The 14,228-nt window shown below is 42.9% G+C and overlaps 2 protein-coding genes across 6 annotated transcripts in view; one reads left to right on the top strand and one right to left on the bottom strand.

Moving 5' to 3' along the window:
* Nucleotides 1–3,172, bottom strand: part of LIN54 (lin-54 DREAM MuvB core complex component) — a 38,641-nt gene extending 35,469 nt beyond the window's left edge. For 2 of the 5 annotated variants that reach the window (XM_085222574.1, XM_085222578.1), the window contains exon 1: nucleotides 3,033–3,168. The gene's annotated coding sequence lies outside the window, so the exon portion shown is untranslated. The other 3 variants (XM_085222575.1, XM_085222576.1, XM_085222577.1) reach the window with 3 other exon arrangements.
* A 66-nt stretch (nucleotides 3,173–3,238) lies between these two features.
* COPS4 (COP9 signalosome subunit 4) lies at nucleotides 3,239–12,100 on the top strand. Its single transcript, XM_010709716.4, has 10 exons — nucleotides 3,239–3,397; nucleotides 4,785–4,864; nucleotides 5,654–5,805; nucleotides 7,062–7,165; nucleotides 7,833–7,986; nucleotides 8,881–9,031; nucleotides 9,384–9,554; nucleotides 9,899–10,014; nucleotides 10,428–10,512; nucleotides 11,550–12,100. The coding sequence occupies exons 1-10, from the start codon at nucleotides 3,309–3,311 to the stop codon at nucleotides 11,681–11,683; spliced, it is 1,236 nt and encodes a 411-aa protein (XP_010708018.1). The 5' UTR covers nucleotides 3,239–3,308; the 3' UTR covers nucleotides 11,684–12,100.
* Nucleotides 12,101–14,228: the final 2,128 nt, after the last annotated feature.

The following is a 14,228-nucleotide window of genomic DNA, read 5'->3' as shown; positions in this document are numbered from 1 at the left end:
CAAACATTTGTGTAGCTGCAGGGGTGGAACAGATCGAGGAATGAAGCTGAGTTAGATCTAGCTGCCCAAACCCAAACCTGGGCTGTCACAACCCTGCTTTACCCAGGCTGCTAACACCAGTGTTCAAGGGATCTCTTGTGCAACCACTGCCATACGTTAAGCCAGGAGGGCAGCTACTGTGCAATGCTGCAAACAGATACTAGTGGGTTAGCACACTGAAAGCTTGACTGAAAGTCTGTGAGCACCAGAACCATGGTACAGTCCATGATGCAATGGGGTTAAGGTACCAGGGAAGCTCAGGGACCTCCTTCCTGGCTTGGCATTAATGCTCCTTGCACAGCTTCTGCCTGCAAACGGAGCTAATTGAGCTCAGTGAGAGCTTTGGGAGAACCAGAAAGCCAGTTCAAAGCAAGCAACAGGAGCAGAAGATGGGAGTACAACCAGAGGCCAGCAGTGGGAGGCCACCAGACTATGTCAGGTGGTCATCTGATGCAGATTCACTCCAGCTTAGAGCAAAACCCATATTAGTATTAACATAGATGAGTCTTTCACTATGTGGACTACGCAGAGTTGTCTAAATGTTTAGGCACAGTGTAAGAGAAAGGGAAGCACGAAAGAGGAAGGAACAGTACCAACATCAAGAAAGCAGCAAGAAGTGCTCAAGGGATCAAAGGGATGTGCAGCTACATTTTTTCTAAGTCTCCAAAATAAAAAGGAGAGTAATAATGAGAACATAAGGTAAGTTGCAAATGAAAAACTACAAAAACTGGCAGGAAATCTCTGTACCTGGAACTCACGATGGATCAAAACATAACCGAAGGCTGGGAAGCAGCATATTTGATGGCAGAAGTATGGCTTGTGAAGGGGAGTGACACACAGGCTGGAGAGGTTGAGGAGCTGCTAGTCTTTGTCCAGATCTGGAACGTGAGAAACGTGAACCTCTCACACTGTGTTGCTGTGTGACCCCACCGTCAACCAAGAGGTTATTCTTGACGTCTCCTTTCCCATACAAGACAAACTCATGTTTTCTAATATTATAAAGCTAGCAAGATGACTCATAGGCTGTACTGAGAACTCCATGCTGCTTTAAAGATTTTGTGAGTGATAAACGAAGCTACTCAAGACAAGTCCTAGAAGCAAGCTTTCTAGAAACCTTTATCCACTTGTCTTTGGGAGGTCCTGCAGCTAATAAGGCTAAAACCAAGAGTTTATTGCCTAGGCACTTTAATGGATCCTAAAACTGCAGCACACTAGTTCTTTTGGACATCACAAGTTTTTCTAAGCAGGCGTGAAGAAAACAGGCACCACTTCTACAGTACAAAGAGGGAACAGAAGCAAGAAAGAATTTGCTGCAGAAACAGAAACTAACAGCCCTCTGTAGTTTGTCTTGCTTCATTTCCCATAAAATATTTTTCCAACAGGTGGGAGGAAGTGAATTCAAGGGGCTTAGAGCAATTGCTTCTTCAAATCTAAAATAAAAGAGACATATGAGGTATTAGTATCTCTGAGTCTGAAACCCCACAGCACTCTCCACACTTTCAGTTCACCTGTGGTTAGCAGATACTCGATCTGAAACCAGTTAGTTATAGCTTCTTCCGAGAAAACAAGTTGAGCCGCTCAGAGTGTTCAGTGACAGACCATTTGAGCTAGGCTGCACACGGCAGAATAAGCAAAACAAATAGCTGTGATATGTAATCTGAATTAACCTTGCATAATAAACTGTTCAAACTGATAGATCTACAGCCAGCATGGAGCATGTTTTTAACTCACAGGATTAGCTAGGCCCTGTTTTCTAACATGCACTCCCAGTTAGCCTTTAGGAGGGCTTTGCGCATGGAGCAATTCATGCATACATTCGTTGGTTAATGCAAATCTGTGCAAGGCACACAGTGACATCATTCCTCGTCATGCACACATAAGTTGGATGTTTTAGGGAACAAAAAAAGATGGCTAATGCATTTTGTGAGGGAGTTTCTCTGCCAGAGGAAACACTCAGCTGATAATTCACTGTTCTTTTTGCCTCTACTAACTCAGAAAGCTATTGTGAAAAAGAAGTAACCACACGTGGAAGGCTTTGCTGCTGGTAATAGTAGCTATTACCAGCTTTACGTAAACACCGCAAAGTGCACTAAGAGTGATTCTGCCACGTTCACCATTTGCTGTAATAACTGTGCAGTGCTTCAGAAGGACGGCACCGTGACAGTTCATCTCACCGTCCCCCCCTTCTTGGTCACAGATCTCCATCCTGGAACATTCCCCAGGCGCAAGTTACATCCTGACAGGAGATCCCATACGCTTTGGAACCCGAAGCCTTCATGCAGAACGTTACGTAATTAGCAGACGATGTGCCGACAAACCACGGCCACAACTAATTAACACTGCGCTCCGATCGCCAGCACGGTGGGCGACGCCGGGGTGAGCCGGGCCCCTGCAGCAGGTGCTCGAGTCCGAGGGGCGCGGGGTCAGGTACCGCCCTCGCACCTGCGCTGCGGGAGCGCGGAGCCGGGCCGCTCCCTGCTTCCCGGGGCCGGCACCCCGCAAACAAAGGGCGGCCGCGCTCCGGGAGCTCCTCCGGGGTTCTCCTCCCCGCTCCGCAACCGGGCGCCACGGTTCCTCCAGGCCCCGCCACCCGCAGGCCCGGCCCGAGTCCCGCAGCGCTCCGCGCGCACCTCATCCCCCCGACGGCCGCCCCGCTCTGTTCCGTTCCCCCCGGGGCCTCCCCACGGCGGCGGCGGCGCGGGGGCGGCCGGGAGCCGCCGGCCCTATTTCGAAAGATCCGCCATTTTCACCCCGTCACCGCCGCCCGCCCGCCCGCCCCCGCCGCACCTGCCCTCGGCAGCCGTCCTCTCGCCCCGGTACGGCGGGGCCGCCGCCCCTCGCGCCGAAGGGCAGAGCGCGGCGCTCCCCCGCAGCTCGCCGCGTAGTCCCGCGGTGGGCCGGGCCTGCGGCCTGCCGCCGGCTGTCAGCGCCCCGCCGCTCCCGGCCGCCGCTCCTTCCCTCCCGCCGCCGCTTTCCCGCCCCTCGGCACTCACCGGGCGGGCGGGCGCTCCGCTGCCGCCGCCTCCTCTTCCTCGCTCCGCGCCGCGCTCCGGTGCCGCACCCGGCGGCGGCGGCGGCAGTGCCCGCGAGGAGCCGCCGCGTTTGTTCAAAATCACGCGCCCCGCGCCGTTCCCCCGCCGCATCCCATAATACTGCGCCGCGGCGCCCTGGCAACCGCCGGCGCAGCGCTTACCCCCTCCCGCTTCCCCGGGCTTCCGGTTCCGCCCCCTCACCGCGCGGCCGCTCTAGCTCGCCGGCGCCGCTGCTCTATGGTAGGCGAGAAGATGGCGGCGGCGGTGCGGCAGGAGCTGGCGCAGCTGATGAACTCTAGCGGCTCCCACAAGGATTTGGCGGGAAAGTGAGTGCTGGCGGCGGTTTCCTTTTCGGTGGGGCGGGGTAGGTGGGGGCGGTGGATAGCGCCGGGCTTTGGGGGCGGCTCTAGGTGGTTGTGGCCCAAGGGCCACGCTTCTGAAGCGTTAGTATTAATAAAAAAAGAAGAAAATAAGAGAGATCGGCCTCACGATTTTGCCACTTATAGCTTATTTTTAATTTCTAGGGAAGGCATTGGGGCCGCCGCATCGTCCCTGCGGTCCTGGCACTTAGGTGGTGACGGGCCTTGTGCTTCTGTGGGCACCCTGAAACCTTCCTTAACGTTTTTCTTTTACAGTTTACACGCCTATCTTTTGCATGATATTGCATGTTAAGGTGTGCGCAGCGCAACGCGTCACAGCGGGTTTTTTTTCCCTTCCTCGAGGGCAGTGTCTGACTCTGGTGGAATTAGAATTCCTCGAGTCCCAGTTCTTAGTTCTCTGGAGGAATGTCTTTGCTTTTAGAGCTCCTAGTTTAAAAAAAGCTGCTAACACGATCATGTTCAGTCTGTCTTTTGAGGGGAACGTTGAAAGAGGTTTTCCGTTCCAGTACTACGCACCCTGAGATTATGGTCTGCAGTTGTCCTGGGTTTTACAGAGCATGAAAACTGGGATAGCTTATGGGGAGTAGCTGAGAGAACTGGGATTGTAGAAAACTCAGGGGATACTTCATCTATCTCCACAACTGCCTGAAAAGAGGTTGCAGTGAAGTGGGGGTTGGCTTCTTCTTCCAACTGACGGCAATAGGATGAGAGGTAATGAGCTTAAGATGCACCAGGCAAGGTTCAGATTGGATATCAGGAAGCTTTATTTCTCCAAAAGAGCAGGGAGGCATTGGCAGAGGTTGCCCAGGGAGGTGATAGAGTCACTGTCCCTGCAGGTGTTCAAGAACCATGGAGACATGGCACTGAAGGACATTATTAGTGGGGATGGGTTGGGGTTGGACTTGTACTTGGTGATCTTATGAGGACTTTTCCAACCTTAATCATAGAATTTTTGTTTTCACTGAATATGGCAGCTTGAACCTTTCTCTTATTTCAGTAGTCCCCATCTACAGAGGATGTAGTTTTACTTTCTTTTTCCCTGGCATCTTTGTATGGTGAAGGAGAACTGCTCTATCATGGAGATGCTGTTATTTTTAAACCTCAGTTGCACAAAACAGTACAAGATAACAGAATGAGCTGTTATCTGGTAGTCTAGTTCTCATATTTAAAAAGAGCCAGATACCCATTTCAGGTGAGCGTTCCAGTCACTTTAGCACAAACATTTTGGAAAATTTACACCTCAAAGATTTAAAAAAAATAAATAAGCAGGCATGGTGACTGAAAATGCTATCTCACAGATATAGATGTTTATTTTTTTTTCTCTTGTGAACAGATACCGTCAAATATTGGAGAAAGCAATTCAGCTGTCAGGTGCACAACAACTTGAAGCTTTGAAAGCTTTTGTAGAAGCAAGTAAGTGCATTTGATGTAATTGATTGCATATTGAATGAAACCCAGAGATCCATGAGATTACAGGTTTGTCACATCTACATAAATCTATGTAGATGTGTGATATTTTTGGTCTTATTGGAACTTAACCAAGACTAAGAAATAAACCCTACGCAGCATATTCAAAAGCTATGGGAAAATGGACTTGATGAATTTTTAAGTTAATTTAATTTTCTAGCTTGTCAGTGTGACAGCATCTGAAGGTGACATTGTAAAGTAGCCGATTTAATGCTAAAATTGATATTGGATGCTTAGCAGTCTTTAAACTAATAATTCCCTTCATCTTCAGTCTCTGCTTAGTTTGGAAAATGACCAGAAAGAAATGGTTAGGTGTTTTTTGTATTGTGTTGTACATTTGGCCTACTGAATAGGTCAAGTAGAAATTATACTTGTATTTTTTGTAGAATTAACGAAATTGAGCCTAATGGTTTATTTTGTCCAAGGTATTATAGCAATTGAGAGCAACGATTCAGAAAGGAACATCTTTAAAAACTATAAATCAGAGTGAGAAATAATTCATTATTTGTCAGGTGTTAGAACTCTAGTGACCTCTAGTGTAAACCATTTCTGAGAGAATAATATTCATCTTTAGAAAAATAATATGCCTTGACTGACATACAGATATTTAAACATTTGAGCTACTTAAATTTAATATAAAAGTAGATGATTGATTAGCAAGGGATCACTTACACTGAAGGTGTTGACAAACATTGCATCCATCTTGTGCTTTTCTTTCACGTGTCTCTGAACTAGTGGTGAACGAGAATGTCAGCCTAGTGATCTCACGTCAGCTGCTGACAGATTTCTGTACCCATCTTCCAAGTCTTCCTGACAGCACAGCCAAAGAAATATACCACTTCACCCTGGAAAAAATACAGCCTAGAGTCATTTCATTTGAAGAGCAGGTGAGAAACAAGGGGTTTTGGTCTGCAGGTGGTTTTTTTTTTGTTTGTTTTGTTTTGTTTTGTTTTGTTTTCTTTTTAATTTACTGCTGACTATTTTTCAGAAGTACCAATCAAAATAGCCATTCCTATTTTGAGCCTATTCTGCAGTACTATTCATACGAAACAAGCATTTAGAACCATGCAAACAATACCGATTTAGTCTCTCCATCAGGACGCTGGGCATGTTCCCCTGCTGCCAGAAAATGGCTTCTTAGAATGAAACAACGCATGAGCAACTGGAGACACTGTTCTGAGATGGACTGGGGCTCACTGTGTTGCATTTACCCAACAGAGGGAGCAGGCAGGTGATCTAAGGACAGAATTGCTTTGTCAAGTAGCTGTTCTTTAATTAAAAAAAAATAAATCCCTGTGTGGGTCTGTATGCCTATGTGTGTATTTCTTGATATATATTTACACTAAAATCACGGGGGGGGGAGGGAAAAGGTAATGAAATTCCAATTCTGCAGTTACTCGCTGAAGGTACTGCTTTGTTTTGAATTTGAAAGATTTCCTTCAATGATTATTCATTGTTGTTTGAGAATACTTAAAGAAGTATGTAACAAGCCTACAGGATCTAGTTCTAGAGAAGAAAAGACAGTTTCTGTCAATTTATATTTATGTCTGTTTACCTTTTGTCTTTTTAAGCAGCTGTCACTTTAATCCAAACTGAACATGCTTACCCATATGTTACAATGATTATGCATAAATTAAATCCTCAAGACCAGATGATTTCTTTTTCTAACCACACTTTTTCTTACAGCACCCACGTTGTACCACTGATAGTTTGCCTTCTGGCAGCTGTTGTGCAAAATCTAAATTTCAGAATTAAGACCTTGTCATAGCTCACCTCATTTGTATCTCATAGGCTTGGTATGAGGTACAACTGCAAGAAAGGGCTTGTGAATCTTGGTGTTGTGGTTCTCAGAAACATTGTTTCATCTTTTAAAAAGTTTCATAACAGGTCACTGCTTATCCTTCCAGAAAGACCAGCTCCCTTTATCTAGCTGCAAGCCTATTAGGAAATACTTCAAACTGCTGAAATTGAAAAAGCTCAGTCTTAAGACTCAACTGAGAACTTAAAACTTTCATGTGGGAAGAACTGTGTGTGTGCAGTGTGGAGCTGTCGTATCACTTTGTTAGCATACAGGAAGAGGAAGGTGAATACATAGAAGCTTTTGTGTTTTAAAATGTTTCCTTGTGATTTAATTGTTGTCTAGGTTGCTTCAATAAGGCAACATCTTGCATCCATCTATGAGAAAGAAGAAGACTGGAGAAATGCAGCACAAGTATTGGTGGGGATCCCTTTAGAAACTGGGCAGAAGTAAGTAATGTGCTAGACACAGTTCTGCATTGTGTAATACACTTGCTGCTCCCTTAGTTAAATGGACCAGGGAGTGGGAAGTTTGGCGGTGCGTATTAGCCAGGCTATGCACGTATAGTTTGGTGACCAATCCTTACAGAAAACATTCCAGTTGTGTCTTAAACACTGCTCTGGAACTTTTTCACTATTGATTAGTCTACTTTATTGACATGTTTCTGAAAGTTCTTCCAGGTATTGATTTCTACAGTTCAAAATGAAGACTTAGTTTGAAATTTGATGTTAGTCTGTTGCTGTTGTTTGTTTAAGTGTAAACTCCTTGCTGTTATTTTTCAAGGGCTTTCCTTTTTCACCTTTTCCTCAATATGTATGTAGAAGTTGCTGAATGTAGGCTTTACCCATTTAGCTCCTATTTGTTTTACTGCGAGTTTGCCTTTCGCTCCTAAGTGTCTCCTTGTTTATGGCAAATTTTGAAGCCATTAGAAACTCAATTCTACTTGTGTTTTGGGAGCCAGTTTTAAATTTTTCTTATCTCATTTTTATTTCCTTAAGAAGAAAGCAGGGTAAAACAAAACCTTCCATATGTTTAAGCAGCAGAACGTTTAGAACAGGAAGGAGCAAAGGCAGTAGTGGAGTGTCTCTGAACTCTTGCTTATCTGTTTCTTTACAGACAGTACAATGTAGATTATAAACTGGAGACCTACCTGAAAATTGCCAGGCTGTATCTGGAGGATGATGACCCGGTTCAAGCAGAAGCTTATATTAATCGAGCTTCCCTTCTTCAGAATGAATCAACAAATGAACAACTACAAATCCATTACAAGGTAGTCTAACTTGGATTTTCCTCTTTCTGAGGGGAAATGCTTCCACAATTGGATGGTTTTCATACAGGGCCACAAAACATTCGTAACGCTGAAGGAGACAAGGGGAAAAGCTTTTAAATAGTCTTAGGAACTTGAGAGCTGCATCTTAGCAATAATTAAGCAGCTAATTCCTTAGAATTTGAAGAGAAACCTGCTAAGGTTCCTTATATACCAATTTTACTGGCTCAAAATAACCAAATTTTACTTAAAATATCTTTGTATCTTTGTAAATCTAAAAGGAAAAAAAACAAAACCAAACATGTCCAATATTAGAGACCATTAGAGTTGGTTTTTTTTTGTTTGTTTGTTTTGTTTTGTTTTTTTGCCTATCTGTAATTAAATACTAAATACCATCCACAAAAGTAGTCCCAAGTCCAAACCTGTAAATTAATTGACCTTTTTGCTTATTGGTTGGTTTACTGTGTATATAGTCGGGACACTAATTTATAAAATCTTAGAAGTTTTAGTAGGAGAAATAGCAGATGCTGATACAGCTTTTGAGAGAAAAGCAAACATTTGTAAAGTAGAAATTGCTATCTAAGTGCTAGTTGTTGATGTCACTGACAAAAGGGCAGCTTAATCACAGTACAACATTCCACTTGCTGTTCCTTGCATTTAGGCAAGTGCAGTGATTAACATCTGAATAGAGCTGGGAAAGGCCCTTTCAATCATCTGTCATGGCACTTCAGCCAGATTTTTGCAAACGAAGCTGATTGTTTGATGACACAGATTTGCTGAGGATGCAATAAAGAAATGTTTATCGGAGCTGCAAATGAATTTTGCAGGAATTAATGCACACCTGTAGTATGCAGCCATCCCTTCTTGCTTTCCTTTACCCAGACATTTTCTTTCTAGGTTTGTTATGCTCGAGTTCTTGATTATAGAAGGAAGTTCATTGAGGCTGCCCAGAGATACAACGAGCTGTCCTATAAGAGCATAGTTCATGAAAGTGAGCGACTGGAGGCACTGAAGCATGCTTTGCATTGCACTATTCTGGCATCAGCAGGTACAATATGATACGTTTTTGTGTAAGAGACCCAATATACATATTCCTGAAGCAAGTCAACTTGTACATTACTGGGGGAAGGAGCTGAGGAATCCAGAATTGTAAACAGTGTCAGTAATCTGTTGGCATAGTGTTAATTCAGAGCTGGAGTACTTGTTTATTTGCCAGTGATGAGGGGCCATCTAAAGATGCAAAATAAAGTCTGTGGCAAGCAGTTCTTTGGAACTGAAGGCAACTGAATCTTCTCTTGTAGTTCTTTGCTAACTGCATGTGTTGGAAAGAGAGATCTTTTTATTTGTCAGTACTCAACTGCTTGGTGGCAGTTTATGGGGATTCTTCTTGGCTCTCCTAGGACAACAGCGTTCTCGCATGCTTGCTACGCTCTTTAAGGATGAGAGATGCCAGCAGCTTGCAGCCTATGGGATCTTGGAGAAAATGTATCTTGACAGAATTATTCGTGGAAACCAACTGCAAGAGTTTGCAGCTATGCTAATGCCTCACCAGAAAGCAACTACAGCTGATGGTATGTATTTCTCTGAAGGCTCACAGCACTGCTTGTTCATCCAGGTTTGCCCTTTGCATCCCTAAGGGTGACAGAAAAGAGCATCACGTGATTATTTAAGGTTATTTCCCAGAAAGCTAAATAAAAGGTTTGAAGCTACTTGTATTAAAAAAAAAAAAAAATCACCACAGGGAATCTTTTTGTTCACTTCTTTTTTTTGTGGTGTTACAATGATGTCATGCAACAAGATGCACCTGTACTTTTTCCATGTATAACTTTCAGAAAAAATGCTTCACATCTGTTCTACAATATAAACCAAATAGCTCATTTATATTAATGAATTGCTGTCTTACTCAACCCATAAGGTTCCAGTATCCTGGACAGAGCTGTTATTGAACACAATTTACTATCTGCAAGCAAACTATACAACAATATTACCTTTGAAGAGCTTGGAGCATTACTAGAGATCCCTGCAGCTAAGGTAATGGCTTCCAACGCCATTTGTTTAAAAAAAAGGATAATAAAAAGCATAAGAATAAGAATAAAAATAAGCATAGCTCTAGTAAATAAGCATAAAAATAAGAATAGCTCTAGTAAATATTAGGAAAATTAGTTTACTGATAGGAAATTAAATATTCGGTACTGGACATGTGACAAAAGTTAAATATTTAGCACATTTTATGAGAAGGAAGGGTACACAGTATAGAAGGGACCATATCATATTTTGATGCCACTGAGGATGTCGGTCGGTGCATGATTAGATGTTTTCGGTACGGTTCTGCCTATATTCACATGTAGATGAAAAACATGTAGGGACTATCAAACCTGCAATGGTTTTTCATTTCTTTCAGAATGGATCAGATACCTAATATCATTCTTTCTCCCTTATTTCAGGCAGAGAAGATAGCTTCTCAGATGATAACTGAGGGGCGCATGAATGGATTCATTGATCAGATTGATGGAATTGTTCATTTTGAGAGTAAGTTGGGATTTGGTTTGTTTGTTTATTTATTTATTTAATTTCTTTTGCATTATTCAGAATTGTCCTTTTGAGTTGCTGTCTAGCAATGCAAGCAAATTATTTACAACTGCTGTCCATAATGACTTTGCTGTATGCTGCTTTGGCCAGCAGGTGGCAGAATTTTCCATAGCAGAGAATCATAGAATGGCTTGCGTTGGAAGGGACCTCAAGGATCATCAAATTCCAACCCAGTGCCACACTCAGGGCTTCTTATCCTCATGTGACTTAATATGTCTTCTAGGAGGATCTGTTCCGTGATCTTCCCAGGCACAGAAGTGAGGCTCACTGGCCTGTAGTTCCCCAGACTCCTTCCGCCCTTATTAGTGGGAGTGACATTTCCTTTTTTTTTTCTAGTCACTGGAAAACTGGAGTCTTCACCTGACAGCCATGACTTTTTAAATATGATAGAGAGCAGCTCAGCAAGCACATCAGCCAACTCCCTTAGGACCCTGGGATGTATGTTGTCTGGCTCCATAAACTTGTACACATTCTGTCTTATGAGATGGTCTTGGGTTTGCTCTGCCTTTACAGTGAAGTGGAATTTGCTCCCCAGTTCCCACCAAGAGGTTCAGGGATGTGAGGTTCAGCATTGTGAGAAATATGAGAAGCCTGACTGACAGTTAAGACTTAGGCAAGGAACTCATTGAGTACCTCAGCCTTTTCCATATCTGTGATAGACAGTTCTCCTTTGTCATTTATCAGAGGAGGTACCAGTTTTCACACATTCCTCTGTTCTGCATTCTTTTATCCACAGCTAAGTGTGAATTTATACTGTCAGTCTCCTTGTAGGATATCAGGAATTTCTCTGTTCACTTTTTTGCAAGGCAGGAGTCAGGCTTGTAACAGACAGTCAAAATCAGTATAACTTTTGAAGACAGAATTGAGTATGATAGCTGCAAGGCATGCGAGAGCAGTGCCAGAGGTGAAACTTGCGTTTAAACAATGACAGTGAATTGCCAAGACTATACTTTGTTTTCTGTGGTTTCCTTTTGCAGCTCGTGAAGCTTTACCAACTTGGGATAAGCAGATTCAGTCCCTGTGTTTCCAGGTGAACAACCTGCTGGAGAAGATAAGTCAGACAGCACCAGAATGGACAGCCCAGGCAATGGAGGCTCAGATGGCTCAGTGACTGCACAGCCATGGTCTTTTGTGCTGGAGGGGAGAAAGTGCTGAGCAGGACTGTTAGCTGAATGAATTACCCACCTTTGTGTTCACACCTTCCGCTTTCACTCTGCCTTAGGACACATTAGGCGATACTATGTTGTGAGAGTTCCCTGTTCTCTGAGTGTAGGATGATGTTGCTGCATCTGCGTTGTGCTTTGCTGTCCTGAAAGCTGTGGTTTCTGCATAGAAGGAGCTGTCATGTCAGAACAAGTTTGGGTTTTGGTTTATTTAATGTCATTTGGTTTTCCACTGTATTGCTGTAGCTTTGCAGCCCATTAGTTCCTAAGCTGTTCATCCCACTGTGAAAAATGGAAGTGCCACGTTTCTTCTACTTGTAATTATTCTAATAAAAGCTGCAGTAAGCCACTTGTTTTAAGCGTTAGAGGGACCTGTTTGCTTTTTTTTCTTTTTTCCCCCTGAGGCAGCAACACAAAATAATTAGAGGTTTTAGAAATGACTATTTCAGCCCCTGAAAATGTAAACTGAGAAAACAACTCCTCAGCTCCTCTGTGCCGTGCTTTTCTTTCTGAGAAGAGGAAGTCTTAAATCCTAACTGAAGAAAATATTGACTGTCTACTACATTGGTGTGGCAGGACACAGAACTATCTGTGGTATTCTGTGGATTAGAAGCGGCCACGGAAAACAGGGAGGGGCACGACAAGCATTGTAGTAAATGATTTGAACATAACACAAATCAAATACTGGAAAGCAAGCTTGCACTCTTATTTTCTTTCGTAGGTCAGCAGAAGTTTGATAGTTCAGCAAAAGGTATCCCTACTGTTGTTGAAATTGGAGCTGTAGTAGGAGCTTGGGAGGTAAGGATTCTGCATTGCAGAGTGGAAACGTTCATATGAAATGCTCTGAGCAAAGTATTGAGGAGTGATGTGCCTATTAATTATGTGATAGCTGCAAGCCAGTTACTGCTGCAGAAACTTTTCTTACTACACTTACTGAATCACAAAAAGGAAGACTGTGGCCTAGCTTTCAGAGCTTATAGTGATACTGTATAGTAAGGTTAAGTGACTTCTAACCTTTCTGTTCCATACAATATTCCTGTCTCCAGAACAGTAGTGTTGTAATTGTCCAGCATGCTTGCAGCTCCTGTGAGATTCTACCTCACCTGCCTAGTGACTGTGCTCGTAGTGTGGCAATATAAAATGCTATAGTCACTGTCTTAGAGCTGCTGTGCTTACAGGCCAAGGAACGTAGCTATTTAATTGCTTTTCTGATGTTACTTGGTAGTTGTGCACTCTTCACATCCAGATGGTCTGCTTAATGTACAAGTCTTACTGTGTAGTCTGCTGGCAAGGTTTTGACAGAGCTGTTATGGCTATAGAGAGCCAAGACTTAGGGAACATCTACTGATGAAACTATCTAAAGGTTAGGTTTTAGTCTGAGATGATCATGTTTCAATTTCCATGTAAATTGCATTAAGGAGCTCCTTTTCGCTTTTCGGTTAGGTAATTATTTCTATGTATTTTTGGTCTGCATTCATCCTCATTTTTTGTCTCAAAATCCAGAGAATAATGGTATGTTGTAATCAAAAGCTTTTGCAAAATCTGCAGTTGTATCGTCTTGGTTTTTCTTCTGCATATTTAGTGGCATATTTACTGATTGGAGCATCCTGCTTTATCCTCCGATGCAGTACATTTATATAAATGTAGTAGCTACAGGAAAGATGCTGGGTACTTCAATAGGTGGCAGTAGAAGACAAGCTGACCAAGAGTGAGCCTTGACCGTATTATATGTGTTTTTGCCACACTCCTTTCTCTTAATCAACAGCATCAAAACTTAAAGCTGACTTTGGCTAATCATTGAATAAATTATTTTATCTCCAGATTACCTTTAAGGTATCTGTAAAAACTTTCCCAATGATTTTTAAGCTTATTACAGAAAAGGAAAAAAAAAATTACATAGCGTAAGACAGGTACCCATTCAGAGTGTCAGCAGAAAATATGCTCTCAAAGTTTGTGATGAGGCTTTTGATCACTTTAGTAAAGTTCAGAGACTTATTTTAGGCCTGAGATGCAAACTACTGTGGTGTGTCGTGACTTCATTTCCTTAACTACTCACACCATTACAGCTTGAAATATTCAGCATAACCTCAGTTAACAACTACTCTGGAGAGGGCCAGACTTCACTGCCTCATTGCTCTAAAAGGGTTCGTTGTTTGCATAGCTTATCCACAAAGATTGCTTATGTTTGTATTTGACTCTATTTGTGTTCTCATTGGCCCTTCAGTACTCTAGTGACCCATGCAACGTGTATTTTATGGACTCGGGGTTAACTTAGATGTACAAGCTATTGTCTGCTGAATTGTACAAGAAGAATGATTTGTGCTTCTGTAGTAACAGTAACTTAGCCTTGTTGCAACTGAACTTTTTTTTTTTTTTTTTTTTGGCCAAGATTTCACTCATTTCACAGTTCCCCTCTGGGAGAAAAAGCAATTTCAGGAACATCTGAATTTAAAAGAAACAGTTCTACAGAGACACTATTTCCAAAACAAAGAT

This window comes from Meleagris gallopavo, chromosome 4, assembly GCF_905368555.1.
Source record: "Meleagris gallopavo chromosome 4, MGAL_WU_HG_1.1, whole genome shotgun sequence".
NCBI lineage: Eukaryota > Metazoa > Chordata > Aves > Galliformes > Phasianidae > Meleagris > Meleagris gallopavo.
The sequence above is the reverse complement of the archived record's forward strand: the minus strand, read 5'-3'. Positions and strand labels throughout refer to the sequence as shown.

What these genes read in the sequence shown, in the direction of transcription:
- COPS4 (XM_010709716.4), top strand. Translation starts at nt 3,309, where the DNA reads ATGGTAGGCGAGAAGATGGCGGCGGCGGTGCGGCAGGAGCTGGCGCAG. An exon ending in TAGAGATCCCTGCAGCTAAG is followed by an intron (nt 10,015 to 10,427) that starts GTAATGGCTTCC and finishes CCCTTATTTCAG; the next exon opens with GCAGAGAAGATAGCTTCTCA. An exon ending in TGGAATTGTTCATTTTGAGA is followed by an intron (nt 10,513 to 11,549) that starts GTAAGTTGGGAT and finishes TTCCTTTTGCAG; the next exon opens with CTCGTGAAGCTTTACCAACT.